At 41.8% G+C, this 18865-nt stretch overlaps 3 protein-coding genes across 4 annotated transcripts in view; all 3 read right to left on the reverse strand.

The window, feature by feature from the left end:
* Positions 1–9731, reverse strand: part of scp2a (sterol carrier protein 2a) — a 32669-nt gene extending 22938 nt beyond the window's left edge. Inside the window, exons 1-11 of the mRNA XM_075483958.1 lie at positions 9597–9731; positions 7221–7278; positions 7029–7100; positions 6688–6819; positions 6380–6444; positions 3920–4046; positions 3498–3561; positions 3331–3417; positions 3048–3198; positions 2825–2972; positions 2168–2275 (exon numbers count right to left, since the gene is read on the reverse strand). Of these exons, the coding sequence (XP_075340073.1) occupies positions 2168–2275; positions 2825–2972; positions 3048–3198; positions 3331–3417; positions 3498–3561; positions 3920–4046; positions 6380–6444; positions 6688–6819; positions 7029–7100; positions 7221–7278; positions 9597–9665 (1081 nt within the window). The 5' untranslated portion in view covers positions 9666–9731. The remainder of the gene's footprint in view (positions 1–2167; positions 2276–2824; positions 2973–3047; positions 3199–3330; positions 3418–3497; positions 3562–3919; positions 4047–6379; positions 6445–6687; positions 6820–7028; positions 7101–7220; positions 7279–9596) is intronic.
* A 1160-nt stretch (positions 9732–10891) lies between these two features.
* Positions 10892–13382, reverse strand: czib (CXXC motif containing zinc binding protein). Its single transcript, XM_075482390.1, has 8 exons — positions 13296–13382; positions 13110–13193; positions 12621–12677; positions 12448–12529; positions 12316–12347; positions 11808–11885; positions 11378–11443; positions 10892–11208 (listed from the first exon to the last, which is right to left on the reverse strand). The coding sequence occupies exons 1-8, from the start codon at positions 13299–13301 to the stop codon at positions 11131–11133; spliced, it is 483 nt and encodes a 160-aa protein (XP_075338505.1). The 5' UTR covers positions 13302–13382; the 3' UTR covers positions 10892–11130.
* Positions 13383–13467: 85 nt separating this feature from the next.
* Positions 13468–18788, reverse strand: uck2b (uridine-cytidine kinase 2b). 2 transcript variants are annotated; one of them, XM_075483959.1, is made up of 7 exons: positions 18665–18788; positions 16619–16778; positions 16035–16131; positions 15690–15832; positions 15391–15488; positions 15195–15243; positions 13468–14838 (listed from the first exon to the last, which is right to left on the reverse strand). In XM_075483959.1, exons 1-7 carry the CDS (start codon positions 18767–18769, stop codon positions 14702–14704), a joined length of 789 nt encoding a protein of 262 aa, XP_075340074.1. In that variant the 5' UTR covers positions 18770–18788; the 3' UTR covers positions 13468–14701. The 2 variants fall into 2 exon arrangements, with proteins under 2 accessions (XP_075340074.1, XP_075340075.1); XM_075483960.1 differs by lacking the exon at positions 18665–18788 and adding an exon at positions 16925–17014.
* Positions 18789–18865: the final 77 nt, after the last annotated feature.

The raw sequence follows: 18865 nt of genomic DNA on the forward strand, positions 1-18865 counted from the left end.
AATAATTTACATCATAAATATACTTATCAGCTAAAATATTAAAGCCACCTGCTTGCTCATGTGTGGTTACACCTTGTGCCTTCCAAACTACACTGATGACTGGGGGTGTCAGGAGGCATCGGGCACTGGCAGTGGATCCTTTTTAATGCTCTGCGTTGCAGGGCGGGGCCTCCAAAGATCAGACTTCTTGCAACACACAACGCTCAATCGGTGCTTCCTCAAGCTATTCCTGTCCTTTGTAGAGTGGAGTGGACATCAGGAAATCGAGCTATGAGCTTATGACAACCCTGGACAGTATGTCAGCAAGTTAAATAGATAACTTAATAGATTAAATAATGAATCTCATCCTCCTGAGGTGGGGTCACAGCACAACATCTGTCAATATTTCTATTCAGAAAATTTGGTCTCAGAGGAGGTCAGACCTCACACGCTTGGTAAAAAAAAAAAGGGAAATGTTTTAATAAAATAATAAAAGGGTGAGTGATAGTTTAGGTTTATATAAAGACCGTGTATCTCTAGTCAGACGGAGTGTGTCAGTCCACACAAAGCCTAAAGAAATGTGTCAATGAATATGACGATATATGTAATGGCAGAGGCTGCTTGAGCCGGCTGCACTGTTTGCTTGTCCTCGCTGACATAAAATGTGACGAGATTACAGGAGAGGCTTGCCAGACTCACGGCCAGCTGCCCCTCACACGCAAGCTTGGGATCGCTTCAGCCCTGTTCCAGTACAGAGGGCCATCGGTGCGAGACACATGCCACCTAGTGGCCACAGCCACAAGGACAGCCGTAAGAGCCAGATTGATCAAAGGCTTTGATCAGGGTGTAAAAAAAAACTGTTTTGGCATTAAAAGATGCCAAATTTAAAGGAACCACTGAGATGCAGTGATAAGAAAGGTGTTGAAGATGTTATTTGTGGTGGCCGGCCCTTTTTTTCATAGCTGCAAGTTGATTTGAGTGCAAATTTGAGTAGAGTATTTCCACGAATCATGAATTTCTATAACTTTTTTACCAAAAGCAAAAGCCAATTATCTATGGAACAAAAAAAACAGACTGTGTCTGTATCTGCTGCAAAGAGGGAACAAAGGGTGTGATGAACAGGAAAGAATCTCTAAACTGAGTGAGTTTATCTGAGATCCTATATGAGGATGTTATGAGAGCAAACCGATTGACAGGGCATGTTATTCTTCTTCGATCAATATACTGTGACCGACAGAGGTACGGGGACTCATTTTCATCTCAGGGCACCCATGCCCTGAGGTTACTAATGGAAAGAGACCAGCGGTAGATAATGTTCTCAAATGCCACAAGGCTCTTTGAGTGGATTTCAGAGTACGGTGAACTTTGCTGACATTCATGTTTTCCAAAGCAGCAGTCTTTTACTGAAATGGAAGGATGGATCTACAGTGCCATGTAGCAATAAAGTGAGTTCTATAAATGTTTTACTGCAGCCGATTTGGCTTTAATGACCTAAAACTATTAGCAATTGAAATGCTATTAAGCTGAAGCCTAAAGACGTGTGACACTTCAGTGAAGGCAGGAGGCAAAACAGCAGATTACCGCCAAACAGCACCACTCAAATATTGTCAACTCCTTAACAAATGATAAGAGGGATCACCAGCAGGCTATGAAATCTCTGCCATAGCTAATTATTTCAATTTGGGCTGTAATAAGTCTTGAATTTTTCAAACAGAGTTTCAGTTATTACTTGTGTATTCAGCACAGGTTGAAATAGTCACTAATGTTATAATACTTTTCACTTGCAAATGATCAAACCAGTATTTCTGCGTCGGACCGTGAGAGGACAGTTTTTAAAAAACACAGTTCCCTATTTATGATGACAGTAAGATGTGGAATCAGCAGCTAATGTCAGTTTGAAAAAAAAAAAAAAACACACCTCCCGATATTCAACACTCGTGCACTTTATAAAGTAAAAAGGCTGTATGGAAAGAGATGCTCATACGGCCCAAACATTTATCTGAAAACCAGCTCGCCAACAAACGCGAGACACTCGCTTAGCACGCCAACTCAGGGGGACAGATGGAAGAGATGCATTAAGTTAAACTTAAAGCCTTTTTTCCCTCCTAAAACACTGCCTCGCTTCGTGAGATTTTTTTCATTTTCACTCCAACACCGATAAATGGTTTGCTTGATGAGCTCTGCGTACCTGTGGCACCAAGAGGATGTCCTTTAGAGATGAGACCGCCGCTGGGGTTGACCACAAACTTGCCTCCATATGTGTTGTCCCCTCTGTCAATCAGCTCCCCAGCTTTACCTGCAAATAAAGCACAGGGGAGAAAATACAGCACATTACTGTAAGTTATCAAAATCGACCAGCCGAATGCACAGCAAGCACAGTGTAGCATCTATAAGACGTGTCTCGATCCACATCTCAGAAGCCAGAAGAAACCTTGTTGTAATCTAGTCTCTCAAACAGATGAGTTTAGGTACTTTACTGTAAGAGGAGTAAGAGGAGCTGTCTGAAGCCTCCAGCTCTTTAAGCACTGTCACTGTGCTGCTGATCAAACTGTATGAGATATCCGTGTTGTAAAAATTGGGTTTTAAGCATAAACTTAGCACTTCACAATTTCACTTCTTACTCATCTTCAATTAGAATCAACAATGATCTTGTGTGTGTACTCTGCCTTTAACATTCAGATATTAAGAATGAAAGAGGGAAAATTCACTTTGTCAAAATACCTCTGTGCATGTGGGCTAGGCCTTAGATATATTTTGGTAGAAGTATGCAATCCTTCTCTAATTCCTGAGAAAACCTTTCATGTTTGAAGGCAGCCAGGGTAGAGTTTATGGGCTCCAGTCTTACCCTCAGCACACAATCCTAAAGCCTCATAAGTGATGAGCTCATTGGCCGAGAAGCAGTCGTGCAGCTCGACCACATCGACGTCACTTGGCTTCAGACCCGTGGCCTCAAAGCACTTTTTAGCTGCCAACTGAGACATGTCGTATCCCACCTAAACGGAAAAAAAAACTTAACGTTGCGGTTTCCGAACTAACAAGTCAAGTCAAGAGCATTTCACATATCTTACCATCTTAATGCAGCTGTTTTCTTCAAACGTGGAAGCGAAATCTGTCACCATCTCCTGAGCGACAATCTCCACTGCCTGGTTTTCAAGATGATGCTTCCTGACAAAGGCCTCGTTGGCCAAAACGGCTGCTCCGGCACCATCTGAAGTCGGGCTTATGAAAGAGGCAGAGCAGGACAAATAGACATGATGATGTCAGCAACATCCAGTAGAAACAACAAACACTTGCAAGCATCTTCAAGGCAATCTCTGCCTTGAAGATGCATTCAGAAGTTCAGATTCTCACCAGCACTGCAGGAGAGTAAGAAAGTCAAACACCTTCCTGGATTTCATCACCTGCTCCAAACTATATTCATCCTGGAACTGGGAGTACCTGCATGAATAATTACAAATTTATACTCAATTACCAAGGTCAAATTGAGGCCACAAACTGCTGTGTTAGCCGTATCTTACGGGTTATTGGTGGAATGCTTGTGGTTTTTCCAGGCAATCTTGGCAAAGTGTTCTGGTTTTGTGCCTAAAACAGATGCAAACATACGCAAAATCAAATTTTTTTCCAACAGTACTATTGTAAATATATAGTAAAATTCCACCGGGCCAAAAAATCCAGAAACATTATCAATTTGGTGTGGGAGGCTCTGCGCTAAGTAGACAAAAACATTTGATCTTATCCACCTCATTTATGTGCACTCGTTTCACCTCAGCTGTGAGAGTCTCTGCTGCGGGTTGGTGTCATTAACAGTCAAGTCAGCTTCTCTCTTCAAAGTCTATGTTGCAACAGCGTGAAAATTTTACTTCTGTTGACAGGTTTTGTTTCCTAGTTTTGAGGACCCAGGGGAAACACTGCCTTGTAAGGAATCTGCTGTGTGTAGTACCGTATTTCTCCATATGCTCCCTGCCAGCGTTGCCAAACATCTGCGGTGCTGCCGGTGCTGCTGCCATCCCGTAGCGGTTGATCATCACCTCCATGTGCTTATCCATGGGATTGGTCCTATCCATATACTGAGAACAAATATGTTTTCTGCAAAAGCTTCACTGTGTATTTCACTTTACAAAAAGATGACTTCAGTAAAGAATGGGGAGGATCATTTGCTAGCCACTTCAGAACTCATTCCTAGGACCTCCAATTCCAAAGGACATAAAACGGTTGATAAATTCATGAAAAGAAGGTAGGTGTTCTTTGTCACCTGTTGTGAGATTTGTTTTTGAAGGCTGCAAGCGTGTTTTAACAAAAAACACTCAGAACTGTAATTCCACCCAGATCTAAGATGCAGTATCAGGGTTTCAGCACTGATCACAGCAGCGTACGCAGACTGTTAAAGGGATAGTTCGCCTCTTTTGACATGAAGCTGTATGACATCCCATACTAGAAATATCATTTATGAACATTTTCTTACCCCCGCTGCGTACTGTGAGCCGAGTTCCAGCCTCGTTTTGGTGTTGACAAAAGTAGTCCGGCTAGTTGGCTGGGGTTTAAAAAATAAAGCGTTTTGCTTCGCAAAACAATATGCGTTCAAAAGAGTAATACATTTGCATCAGAAAATCATTGTCCAGGAAAAAGTCAGACCTCACAATCGCTTGGCGCTATTTTCTCTCCCTTCGTATCACTCCGTGCTGTGTAGACCGTGCAGACCGAAGTGCAGACTGAGCAGTCCCCTGCTTCCGAGCAGTAAAAACCGTAACAGGCGCGGCTGTCGACAAGTGGCAGCACGCAGTGATACGAAGGTAGAGAAAATAGCGCCAAGCGATTGTGAGGTCTGACTTTTTCCTGCAAAATGATTTTCTGATGCAAATGTATTACTCTTTTGAACACATATTGTTTTAAGAAGCAAAACGCTTTATTTTTTAAACCCCAGCCAACTACCCGGACTACTTTTGTCAACGCCAAAACGAGGCTGGAACTCGGCTCACAGGACGCAGTGGGGGGTAAGTTCATAAACGATATTGCTAGTATGGGATGTCATACAGCTTCATGTCAAAAGAGGCGAACTATCCCTTTAAATCAGGACGTGCGTTTCGGCTCTATTAACTGAAAACATGTCGATGTTACACATATATACGGGATTGTGAAAGAATCTGAGATTTTATTGGTCTAATTTACTGCTTTTTTTTGGCGTCATGATCGATCCGCCCATTTTCAAGCTGCTAAAACCCCTGCAGCTGGCTGAGCACCTGTGCCTTCTCAACTGATTGAAGCTGTTGTGAATGGCTGCGTTTGAATGTTGTGTTTACAAACAATTAAGGCTGAGTTATACTTCTTTTAACTGCCCTTGCGCTTTCTTCTTGCGCGTATGTTAATGGCTCGAGACGTTTATACTTCATTTAGCTTTTCCGGCGCTTGCGTGTGCTGGGTGGCGATTCACTGCCAGGACAGTAGGTGGAGTAGCGGGTTTTTTCAATGACAAGCCTACTACGATGAAAGGAAATTCACCGCCAGGACCTCTTCGAGTGATTCATGCTTCTTCTTTTTGTAAATAGCCGGTATTTTGTCAGATTTTCAACACCTTGGGGGTCTAAACGACTACTTTCTCGCCTGAAAATGTTTCAAATGTTGCTAAAGTTATATATTTACAGAGTTTATAGCTTAAGGGAAATCAGCTTTTCAGGCCGGCTGATTTCGGCTCGGGCAGGAGTGAAGTGCACTGTGTGTAAACGCTCTGCATACTGTCTGATCGATGAGTATGCCGTTTTCAAGTAGTAGGCTTGCGTCTTTTCTTGCGTGAAGTTTAGAAAATTGAGGTGACACACGCAAGCTCGCAATGGGGGGCTTGCAACCGCGCAAGGGCTTGCGTTTCTTCTTGCGTCTTGCGTTACCGACTATAAACAAGGCTTTACACCTGTTCCTGCAATACATTTTAAATGTAAAAGATTTTGCGAGCTACTTGAAGATACTAGACTCTAGATGACTGAGACAGAAGGACAGGAATAAAACGCTGGGAACACTTGACCAATAAGAGATATTCAGTGCTACAAGCCCCATCTTGAAAATCCTAGGTAATCTCCAAGTCAATCAAGGCCGTTTTTGGGGTAAAATATCTTCCTCTCAACTTTGTTTAACCTTGATTTCTACTGTGGAAAAGAGAGGGGTTGAAGAAAGTACTCGAAAAGACCCTAGTTCCTGGAAAAGGTTCCTGCAATGGAAAGACGGGTCATGGGTCTCCCACTAGTACTTCTCAGCAGGAACAACTATGAAGTTAACTAAAAACTCCAGATGATGGATGCCGCAGTGACTACACTACACCTGCCTGAAAGCTTGCAAGATACTGTGACATGTTCATGTTATTTCGTCCACCTCCTCTTCACCCACCACAACAACATCTAGAAGTACTGTATACCTTGGCAGACAAAGAGCCTCTCTCCATCTTCTCAAAACCAAGGGCAAGAACACAGTCAGCAATATCTGCAAAACAGCAAGAGTGATCTTACTAAACTCAGATTCCATAAAGCAACCGATCGGCGGCTGTGCTATAGAAAATGCTGCTGAATACATTTCAATACTTTTTTTCTCCTTTTTTTGCTGTCAATATAAGAATCTAATGGTCCAGACTCAGTTCAGTCTGATCAAAGCCATCAGGTTCCTGTGTTGGGGCAAGTTACTCATTCTTAAAGGTTTGTCACATTTACGGCCTCCCGCTGGACTCACCTCCCTGGATCAGCTGACGAGCCATGAAGAGGGCCGTGGAGCCCGTAGAGCAGTTGTTGTTCACATTGATGATGGGGATCCCGGTCAGACCCAGGCTGTGGTAAATGGCCCTCTGCCCACATGTGGAGTCCCCTGAGACAGCAGGGAGAGGATGAGACAACTTTCCCTCATTTGACATTTTCAACAAGAAGAATAAATAAGACACTAGTTTTTTTCCTATCATTATCGTCGTGGTTAAAAAAAAAAGTATGCTCTGTAAACTACAAGTTACATATTTTGAGTGGATACTGGAGGATAAGAATATCGCTTTAGTAAAACTACCAGACCAGCGGAGGTCTTACCGTAGACGTATCCTACACAGGCTTGTTTGATGGCTGAATACGGGATTCCTGCATCTGCTAGAGCCTTTTGACCTACGACAGAATGTAGACGTGCAGCGACAGAACGTAGTTACACTTTAACTTACATCACATACAAATATCGACATACTGTATGGCGAACAACAGAATCCAGAATCTTGTACAGATAAGCACCTGCTTCTTTGGCCATGTCAGGGTAGTCATAGTCGTCTCTGGCTCCTGGCTTGTCAAACTGCAGCAAACCACAGAGAAACCGGACAGATCAGTGCAACTGGACAATCAAGCGTGAACTTATGTTACCTTACTGCTCCTTCTGAACGTTTCAAATGAATCCTTTTGTTTTGACATCACTTCATCTGTAAATGGAGCATTTGTCTGGTCACTAAATTGGTTGTGCCACGGCTGCTTGTGTTGCTGGGAACAGATCACATGACCAGCACAGCAAACCATGACATAATGTTTGTGAGAGCCCCTGTAGGACAGGAAGTGAATTCAAGTGAGTTCAATTATGAATCGTACATATTATGTTGTGCAATATTTTACAATCCTAGGTCCCCTGTTACCGTCACACACTACATTTGGTGATTATAGACATTTAGATCCCATGTTAGAGCTGAAGGTAAGTAGTTTGAATAGCACTCCGGATGTTAATATGTCACTATCTGTATCTGGCTTGCTTGGTCTTGGCCTTCTTTTAAAGGGATAGTTCATCTCTTTTGACATGAAGCTGTATGACATCCCATACTAGCAGTATTATTTATGAACATTTTCTTACCCCCTGCTGCGTCCTGTGAGCCGAGTTCCAGCCTCGTTTTGGCGTTGACGAAGGTAGTCCGGCTAGTTGGCTGGGGCCACAAAAATAAAGCGTTTTGCTTCTCAAAACAATATGCGTTCAAAAGTGTAAAACATTTGCATCACAAAATCGTTGTCCAGGAAAAAGTCAGACCTCACAATCGCTTGGCGCTATTTTTTCTCCCTTCGTATCACTGCGTGCTGTGTAGACTGTGCAGACCGAAGTGCAGACCGAGCAGTCCCCTGCTTCCGAGCAGTAAACACCATAACAGGCGGCAATCACGGAGTGATACGAAGGGAGAGAAAATAGCGCCAAGCGATTGTGAAGTCTGACTTTTTCCTGGACAACAATTTTGTGATGCAAATGTTTTACTCTTTTGAACGCATATTGTTTTGAGAAGCAAAACGCTTTATTTTTTAAACCCCAGCCAACTAGCCGGACTACCTTCGTCAACACCAAAACGAGGCTGGAACTCGGCTCACAGGACGCAGCAGGGGTAAGAAAATGTTCATAAATGATATTGCTAGTATGAGATGTCATACAGCTTCATGTCAAAAGAGGCGAACTATCCCTTTAACATTTGTTTATGGTTAATGGAGCTAACAAACGTTGGCATTCTAGGACATGTAAAATCCCTTAACGTATTGACGTCCTCTCACACAAGATACAAAATAATAGTTTGTAAAACTTCTTTCATAATTCAAAAGCCCACCCAAAGATAAAATCCTGCCAACACCTCTGTTTTCTGTTTACCAGTCAAACAGGTGGAGCACGCTTATAAACTATCACACATCCTTGTTCAGTTATCGGTCGCATTACTTGTGAATCCCTGATAAAAAGGCACTGAACTGACATGAACTCAGATTGTGGTGTGCAATCCTTGCCAACAAATAATGGAATCCCTGCTATTGGAGGAAGTTCATTCGGCTTTTTTATTTCGTGAAAAAAAAATCAGACAAAGACATCCCATAGCACAGTTTATGTGACTGTTGAAACATTCTGGTTTTCTCTTATTTCAACAGTCGAAAAAAAGGCTTGGTGATATATCTACGTTTTGTTTGTATTCTTTACTAAATAAAACCTCCGAGCGAACATCATGTGGTGATTCAGGGGCTTTTTTTTCCCCTAATCCACAAGAACTGCTGTGTCATTTAGGTGGGCATTCAGTCCAAATATCCAGAGCCCTGCAAAGTCTTCGTTACCATATAAAACGCAAGAGCGAGCGAACACTGGTGATGAAATTCACTCCGTCACATCACCTGCTGGAGAGAAAAACCTTTGACACAGTTTGTAACTCTGCTGATCATGGACCATGAACTTTACCACAGGAGGAATGACACAGAGTCCCAAAGTGTGTCAGTCATTCAGCTCAGACATATTTACAAGTAATTTAGGAAAATTAGCATTTTAACAGTTAAAAATACAAATACAAACGTAATATATCTGTATATCAATTTAACTTTATTTAAGCTAACTGTTACTGCTAATGTTTCAATGTGTGCTGTCAACTGTTACACACGTTTAATAGCTGCATACATAACAAGAGCTCATATCCACAAAGTAAACACCCCAACAGTCCCTCACAACAACAAAAACTATTGGGTAACACCTGGTAACTTTTTGAGAGGAACGCGTTACAACACTACAATCTCGAGCTAGCTACTTATGCTAGCCTCAAAACTCCGCTGCGGAAGGTCAGTCAAATCAACTTGCTCTGTGTGTGAGAGAGATGCATATCTTCTATACAGGACTAATACCTTTGTCATGCCCACACCAATGACAAACACTCTGTTGGTCTTTCCAAGTGCCATGGCTGCCTGTCTCATGCTGTCCTCCGCGCAGATCCAAGAGCAGAGAAGCCTCACATCACATCAGCCTCACATCAGCCAGAAACCCACGCCTACAGCAAAGATCGTCAATGTCGCGGAAAATGCGTCACTCTGGATACAAACATGTAGGCTGTATGTGAAAACGTAGTCCTGTGCTTGACCCTTTCCCTGCATTTTGTAGTACACCATTAACAAAAGACGAATTTCACCTTAGAAGTCAGCTATCAAAATAATTGATATAGTTTTACAATGTTCTTCGCCCAAACCCCTCTTCAATTAGTCTTTAACACAGCCAAACAAGACTGCGCGCACTCCCTATACTGGCAGAATGTGTATTTTAGAATTTGTATACATGTATATATATATGTATATTGGTATATATATATATATATCTATATATTAGATTATGAATATTAAGAAACCAAACTACTTTGTGCTTTTTTGTTGAAGCACCTATTTTATGAACTGATCAGTTATTGTATATTGTGTTATTTTTATCTTTATCGTGAATTAAAGTCTGCCTATTGTTCACAGTAGAGCTGTATCAAGCATGTATCTTTTACATATTTTCGCTCATCACTTTAGATTACTGCACGAGTTGACTGGGAGATTTGATCCTTCCTTCAACACAAACTTGAGAATCTGTAAACTGCGAGATATGAGAGAAATGTGGTCTTTTGAAAAAGGGACAGAGTGAGACATCTTCATATGTTTACTCCTTGTTTGTTTCAGTCACCAACCGCTTTTACTTGAGCAACTAGAATAGAATATTAGAATAGCTTTATTGTCATATATATATATATATATATATATATACAGTGCATAACGAAAATCCGATGTGCAAAATTTATTTCAAACAACACAGAAGCAACAGCTTGGCTATGTTGTAGCAAAGCTTTGTAACATATTTTTATATCTATGTTATTGTCCTGCTGTTGGACTAACTTGTCAGTTACTTTCACCTTTAAAATTCCCTCCAACAACAACAACAAAAAAGGTTTGCAGGTAAGATCTTCTGTCCCATTGAACTTTGACAGTTTAAATCTTTCAAATGCCTGTGAGCCACTATCACCAGTACCTTTGTACCTCTGTACTCTATCCAACCGTTATTTAACCAGAGAAACGGAACTTGCTGTGAAGTAACAGAATTCATATTACTTCTTGTTCAGTTTTCATTTGGTGCGAGTCAGAGAACAGAAATTAAAGAAAAACCTAGACTCAAATGTTCTTCCTTCACTTTTATTGATGCAATAAATAAAAATAAAAAAAGCCTTGTTTATTGGACATGTCGGTCAGTTCAAGACACGCGAATTGGACAACCTGTTGTGTTAACAGACCAGTGGAGGTCAGTGTTCATCACGACCCAAACCAAACAGCCTCGGAGCATGGAGCGTCCCGGTTAGCAGGAAACAGGGCCGAGGCGTTTCGCTCGGCCGCCTCTGAGGCTTATCCCAGAATGACATCAGCATTTGATGACCCGGTGTGTGACCTCGTAGATTCCCACCGATTCGTTGACCTTCTCGTCGTAGTCTGTCCAGTCCTGAAACGTTCGAAACGAAGGTTTTTGCCGGTTTGCACGGATAAAACTTAAAGCTGCTGGGAACAGCCAGTCCCGTAACCAATGAGGACGGAGAGTGGGTGAATATATAACAAAAAGACTCACTTGGTAAACATTAATGTACTGAACAAGCTGTTCCCACCGTGCTTACTTTTTCTAACAGGTTGACTTCGGGAAACTGCGTTCCAGACTCTGCTCCCTCTGCAGCAAACCCAGCCTGGAGGAGGAAATGAGCCAAATGGTGTTATTATAACGTTATCTGAAGCTGGGAACACAAAGTCCCTGAATATAAAAGCTTAAATCTGAGATAAAGCCTGTTTACACTACTTTTCTTCGGTGAAATGTTACTTTCTCATCCGACATTGAGTTTATCATGTAATTGCTGCAACATTCTATCACATATACTTCATATTAGATAAAAAATTTCCTTTTAGTCCCAGTTTAAGGCCGCGTCCTCTTCTTCACAGATTTAATTTTAGCGTTTCACTGCAGTGAAACTGTGCCAGGGATGTCTTTATTTAAAAAATTAGCTTCTCTCTTATTATACAGTTCGCATTCAGCGTTTTATCAAGGATCCTTACTTGTGGCTGGAAGTCAACAGGCTCCAGGCCGCGACACTCAAACTGCACCATCGTCTTGAAGGTTTCGTTGTCCGCCGCCTTCGTCCCAACCAGCATGCAGCGCCATGACAAACAGACATGCAACATGTCGACAACAAAAAATAAAAAATAAAAATAAAAAATAAAATATCACTGATTCCATACAACTAGAATACCATTCCACACCAAGACATTGTTAATAATTTTCTAAAGGGACAGAGAAAACAAAAAAGCAACACGGTTTTCAGAAAACCAATCTAAAATCATGTCATCCTGTATCATCTAATAGTTGATACATGCATTTGAAATCACCATCATGAGCCAAATCAAGATTATAAATTATCAAATGATAAGAGGAGTGAGGTTGTGCCCTGCACTCTCAGTCTATGTTGGCAGTATGCCACATTACATAGCTACACTCAATGTGAAGCATCTGTGTGTAGAAGTCCTGTTTGTGCTGCTTTAGAACCGGATGGAGATGTTTGCTTACATTATAAGGCGTAATCGTGTCTCTCAGGATATCTGAGCAGAAAAAAGAAAAGAAAAAAAAAGGACATTTGATGAGTTTTAAAACACAAAGCAAAATAAGACTAAAAGAATCAAAGGACGCACTCGGACATACCGATTGAATTCTCCCTCGCACAAAGCTTACACTTCTGCACCATGCTGGCACTTCCTCTTCCTCCCTTCAGAGGTACACTCTCCTATGAAAACACACACAAAAAAAGGAGGTTGCATACTGAATATGTTTGCATTCCTATGCAACTGGCAAACTGAAAATATTTCCATCCTTACCACCAGGGTTATGTACTGCCATTTATCTGGGATCTCACCACAGTTTCCACACTTCAGCTATTTTTGGGGAAAAATAATAATAAAGTAGGAAAAATTGCTTATGTGAGTAAAGCAAAATGTCAACGTGTAAACATGTATAGTGTCATTTGTTTCAGTTACTCTGCATTCAAATAAAACACAAAAAGGGGGATAATATACTCGTATATAAATGTACAGTTTTTAATCAGGCTGTGCCGAATTCGAGCAACTACTTTCCGAACAATAAAGCCTTCTAGGTTGGTCCAGAAAAATCTATGGTAGAACAATTGTATCGCTATAAACATCTGTACAATGTCTCACTGCTTTTTAAGTATTGTTTATCAGTGAGGGGCACAGTCAGCAGGAAATATGACTAAATTCTGAGCATCATTAATGATAGACAGACAGCTAAAGCATTATGGTGATGTTTAACAGTGCTATGTTAGCATGCTAGCATCACAGTCACAGTACCTTCAGAAACCAGCGGAAGTCGTCACCCAGTGGTCTCACATTGGTGACGTTCTCTAGTGTGGCTTTAAACTGGAGACCAAATTTCTACCACACATTAGACAAAATAAAAGGTTAAAGTTTATACAACTCGCTGATACGGTGCACCGTTTACCACAGAGACATGTGTTAGTGAGTAGGTGTACGTACCACCATCTTGACGCTCCCACTCCGACGACTTTCTCACCAGTAAATACTCACATGAGCATTGAAGGAAACATTACACCAGCAGTTAGGTGCTTCCCTCTAGTGGACGCACCAACTCAAATCACACTTGACTCTTCTTCAAAAATTGTCCAACTGATCACTCTTGAGGCAAATATATTGTCCGCATCAGTTTATTGGCCATTAAGCAACTGAGGACGTATCCCCCAAAAATCCACAGCCATACAGTACAAATCTCACGGTACAAATCATTCATTCAATTGCACTATACAGAACAAATACAACAGATGGCATACAAAATTGGTTAATTTCTGTTTTAGAACCTCTTTAAAAGAGACTAGTTACTAGTGTGGGTACTTGCTGTACATGTGAACCTGAGGCAACATCACTGAGGCATTGTGGTGGGTCTTGGTGAATAACTGCCACACACCTGGAATGACTGCTATTGCTGTGGCATTGAACAACCCCTCCCCCCAATCAAGCATTTTTTTAATTGGTAACATTAACCTGAGTATGTATACATAGTCCTGAAATGATGATTAATTTGGCTAGGTGAGGGATTGCAACTAAACTATGGTTGGGTAACTGTACTTCCATATTTGAACACTATCATATCAATATAGCTTAACAATTAATTTTAGTCATTAAACTTGAATACAATATTAATTATCTAGAAGAAATACCCAAATAAAGAATTAATTCTTAAATTCTGAGGATAACAACAATCGACTGAGCCTTAAAGCCTTTACAGTCACTGGTAGACAAGCTACACGCGACAGTCTGTAATGGTTTCTTCTGCTGAAGATGTGCAGGGACTTTGAGGTGGACTCTCTGTAATACAGGGACCGCTGATGTAACATCAGAGGATAAACTCAAACACTTAAAAGGATGCTGGGAAATACTCCCTAAGATTGTCAGAACAGAGTGCAATCTTGGTTCGTACAACTTTTCCAATTCTAATTCTTCGTTTGGAAGCCTCCCCAAACTTTAGTGAGATGCCCCAGAGAAAGGGCTTCAAGTTTTATCAGACATTTAAAATAAAAAAAAGGTTTCCCCTTGTTTATTTATTATTGGCAAGAAGTTCCATGGAGCAGCAGGGGATACATAAAAAAAATAAAATAATAATAAATTGATCTGGGAGGAAAATGCATGGGAACAAACTACCTGCGGTCCCGTATGAGACCCTTTCTTTTCCCTTCTGACAAATCTTCATTCAACTTCAACATTTACAATCAAAGTAACTGATGACAAGAGTAGTCACAATAATACAAGGCATTTCCATTACTTTTCCACACCCGTCTCCCCCTCTTAAATACAGTGATGCCAACGGGCCTTATTTACAGCGCAAATCCTACACCCCTCTCCGCTCTGGGAAGAGAGGTGTGACGAGGTCAATGAGGCCGGCTGCTCGACTCGGAGGTCCGCCGCTGCCGTGGAGTACTGTGGCCGTTCATGCAACCGCTGTGGCGCTTATTTAGTCCGCCGTTAAGAATGTCTTGGATGTGCTGCACTATCAAGTTGATGGCCACTGTTAGAAGAAAGAGATTGTTACACAAAAGGTATACCAAAAAAATAAATAAAAAAAGGGGGGGGGGTGACAATAAAACCAGTTGGACCTTTATTTGAACCAATTCTTTCTTCATCAAAGCAAAACCCTCTGGAATGTGTTCATTCCTGCAAGAACTTTAGCGTATTACCTATTTGTTACCAAACCTACTGAGTGTCAAACAGCTGCAGTGACATTTGGAAAATCTGCATGATTACTCATCCAACTCAAACATGCAAGGAACAGGAAGTGAGCAGGGGGATGTTTATTTAAATGTAGCTGAGCTTGTCCAACACAAATGAAAAAGCCTTTTCCCAGAGTAAACACTCAGGCCTTACCCATGTTGTCTGCTCCTCGTGGAATAATCACATCGGCATACTTCTTTGTCTAGTAGAAAAGAAGATTAAGTTTGAGAAACATACACCAAAGCATAGCTTCACTTACAAAATCTCCAAAAAAACTCCAAAATCAATGCCCTCTAGTGGACAATCTTTGTTTCAACTACACTAACAACAAGTTAAGTTTAACACTTACTGGTAAACAGAATTCCTCAAAGGCTGGTTTCACAAAGGTGATGTACTGAGCCAGCACCTGCTCCAGCTCTCTGCCGCGCTCACTGATATCTCTTAGAACTGCAACAGAAAAAGTACAAAAAAACCCATTTAGGATCATATACATTTTTTTTTTTAAAAAGCAGCTAAATGTTAAAGCCTACATTATTCACTGCCAGTGTTTTGTGGCAATTTGACAGCTTACAGTTAACTTGAGTCTTAGTACACTAAGTGCCAATTGCTATGGACGCTGTGGGCGTCACCCCCACATTTGCTATACACCTCGACGCGAGAGCCGTGTGTCTGGATCTGTGTCGACAAACAGCTTCATCTGGAACAGATCTCTGATTTCCTGTGAGTAGAACATGAGGATGCCTTCAAACAGGACCACATCGGCTGGATACACCGTAACAAACTCCTCTTTCCTGGAACAACACAGAAAAGTTTCCTCCTCTGTGTGAGTGACTAGATTCTATCATATCATATTCTGAGTGCAGATATCACATATCATGTTCAGAAACCTTTTTAGCATGATCAATAACTTTATACCAACTTTCTATCCTACAGCAAACACAAAGATAGGTGTTGGTAGAACACCACCTGTAAAGGAAACAAGTCTGTGTTTACCTGGAATGAGTGACAAAGTCATAAAGTGGGATCTGCACAGTCTTCCCCTGCAGAATCTGTCGGAGCGTCTGCATGATCAGCTCGCTGTCGAAGGCATCTAAGAAAAAGAAAAACCACACGCTCAGTTGGGATCTTCACGGGGCATAATTTAAAGCAAGTCACGGCAGACTGAAGCGCACCCCTGGACACATGTACCCCCACACTGCCCGTTTGGTAACCGAGGAACCCCTTTCGCATAACAGGTGCAGGCTTCAGCCTGAGTCTTCGAACAGCTGTCTCAGAGGATTAAAAAAAGAAAGAAAAAAAAGCAGAGGCACAAGCGTGCAGTCTCACTCCAAATATGGAGCTGCTCTTATGCACAAGAAAACGACCAACGCAGCAACCTCGCCCACGTCGATTAAGCCGCACTACTGATCACAATGAGAACGGCGTTCCCAGAAACACTCGGGTTATATCCGCTTGTAAAGAAAACATTTCGTTTTTTAAAAAAAGCAGTTTTGTGGGCTGAGGGGAGACCATGAGGTCATGTGAGTCTACACACAAAACAGCCCACGAGTTGCATCAAAAATCGAGTGTTTTCATACCTGGATGATCAAAGTTGAACTGGCCCTTTAGCGCCTTGGCTTTCTGCTCTGGAGTCAGCACTTTGTAGAAGCTGTCCTGGCTGAGGATCGCCACCTGCCGCTGGTGGTGGTCGATCTTGTTCTGCCCCAGTAGCTCCATGATCTTCTCACATACAGACGACTGAAACAGAAGAAAAAAAAACAATTTGATTTTTTTTTTTTTTGGGGGGGGGGCTGCTGAATGTAATTCAAGACTACATTCAGCAATAACAATAAAACAACGACTGCCTGATGACTGAATTCAAAGAGCAACCATTACCGACCTACCCCGGTGGCCCACCATGAGTGTCCTCTCTGACCTCCCCAGCTAAAAGAGTCCCACACCCAGCGCTGACTGAGCATTCCCCTGCTGCCTGAGGCCCGGCTGCCTTTATGCCCATAATATTATGCTACAATGACTTGTGATGCTCGCACTCTAAAGCTGGCAGTCTGAGTCATCCCTGTCATTCCCTAGAAGTTTCTGAGGAGAGGACTTGAATATTCACTGAAACCAGAACAACAACAGCAAGATAGTCCCCTGCTTCATCTTCTTGACATGTCACTGCTTCACAATTAATTATGCTTGGTCTTCTTAAAAAAAAAAAAAAGGAAAGGAATCAGATTATAAAGTATGCGTTTCAGTGATTTACTACAATCTGTAAATTAAGTTAATAGATTTTTTAATAAGCAGTTATCAAGGGCTTTTTTCATGTTCCAGCCACATGAGCACCTGTAACTTCTGCTTCGAAAACAATACAAAAATGAGTCCGTGTTTGCTTCTATTTTTGACCTAACCACGATATGATAGGTCTGCGGTTAGGCTGATGAAAACGTCAGACAATCTTCCCGGAGGCAGGGAAATGACATCATCCAGGTCAAGAGGAGGGGCTACAGGGACAACAATCGTAAGGGCAATTTAACAGTATATGCACCGGTTGTATTCCACGTATGAGATAACCATACGGGGTAAAAAAGACTTTAAGTGGAACAAAAGCCGAGATAATTACCCTAATAAGATTAAGTATCTTGGCAAAGGCTCTCACTAGCCAACATGTTCAGACACTGTGTTGTTTATGCAGGGTTTTTTTTTTTCCTTCCCTCAACTCAAACTGCACAAAGCAGTGGAGCCACAACAAAGATAGCTAGTGACGTTTCCTTCCTGAAACTGAGGGAGAGTCCGCTCAGGGGCGCTGCTGTTATTCCACCTCCACCCACGAGGCTGCTTTGGTGACGGGATTCTTTAAAACGCAATTATTTTATTTTTTTAATTTTTTACTAGCGGCTTGTAATTCTAATCCTTTTCAACTAAGGTTATGCTAAACTTTCAAACCCAGTCAAAACGTTGATAAATATTACTTTGAGGCATACGGGTTCACCCCTGGACAACAAAGGGATGTGGAGGATATCTTTCATATGGTATATTCCCGCGAGCGCCCGTTAGTTATTCTTCCTCTCACCTACATCTAGGTTAACGTTATTCAACACCAACTGTGATGCCAGGTCACTCAAACTGAAAAGCAGACCATTAACTATACAATAATAGTTAATTCACAGATTATTTCACAGAATGTATTCATTTGAACTACGTGGGGTGTAAAGAATGAATGTTCCTATCGTTTATAAATAGTCAAACTGGAGGCACGCTAGCACCAGCCATTGTCTTCGCGCACCCAGCACTGCTAACGTGATGGAATTCAACGTTGGCTAACTAAGACCAGCCACGTTCACTTAGCAGTCTAAAGAAAGGCGGTCAAGCTAAAAGTATGTCATTCCAAGTCAAATTGACCAACTAAGTACAAAGTTGTAACACCACAATGGGCAGACTGGCTGGACGAAAGCTAACAAAAACCTGGATGGTTATAAACAGATGACAGAGCTGACGAGCAACACTCAGCGTTGCGTCACGGAAGCCACGCGGTCAACTAGCTTTAGCACCCGGCAAGTGCGAGACCCTCAGCTGCGATTTAACTGAAAACCTAAACATGTCACGAAGGAAAAATGGCCGAATAAGCCGGCTTCAAGGCCAACCTTGCCGCTGGCGGTCCCGCCGGAGACACCGATGAGAAAAGGTTGACGAATAATGTTGGTATTCTCGTCATGGTCCCTAAGAAGCGTCTCACTGTCCCCGGCCATACTTGCAATGTGCAGTTAGAGCTGCTGTGCTGGAACATCATTGTGACGAAGCTCCTCCCACAACACTGTACCAAATTCTATACACTTACTACTTTA

Source organism: Odontesthes bonariensis, chromosome 14 (assembly GCF_027942865.1).
Source record: "Odontesthes bonariensis isolate fOdoBon6 chromosome 14, fOdoBon6.hap1, whole genome shotgun sequence".
NCBI lineage: Eukaryota > Metazoa > Chordata > Actinopteri > Atheriniformes > Atherinopsidae > Odontesthes > Odontesthes bonariensis.

Bases quoted from the DNA above. Each gene is read 5' to 3' on its own strand.
- czib (XM_075482390.1), bottom strand. The intron at 12,678-13,109 runs GTACTGTGACTG...CCCCAAAAATAG, and splicing joins ACTTCCGCTGGTTTCTGAAG to CTGAAGTGTGGAAACTGTGG. The intron at 11,886-12,315 runs GTAAGCAAACAT...GTTGGGACGAAG, and splicing joins ACACGATTACGCCTTATAAT to GCGGCGGACAACGAAACCTT.
- uck2b (XM_075483959.1), bottom strand. From the start codon at position 18,769: ATGGCCGGGGACAGTGAGACGCTTCTTAGGGACCATGACGAGAATACC. The intron at 16,779-18,664 runs GTTGGCCTTGAA...CTTCTGTTTCAG, and splicing joins GCGGGACCGCCAGCGGCAAG to TCGTCTGTATGTGAGAAGAT. The intron at 15,833-16,034 runs GTAAACACAGAC...GTGTTGTTCCAG, and splicing joins GACTTTGTCACTCATTCCAG to GAAAGAGGAGTTTGTTACGG.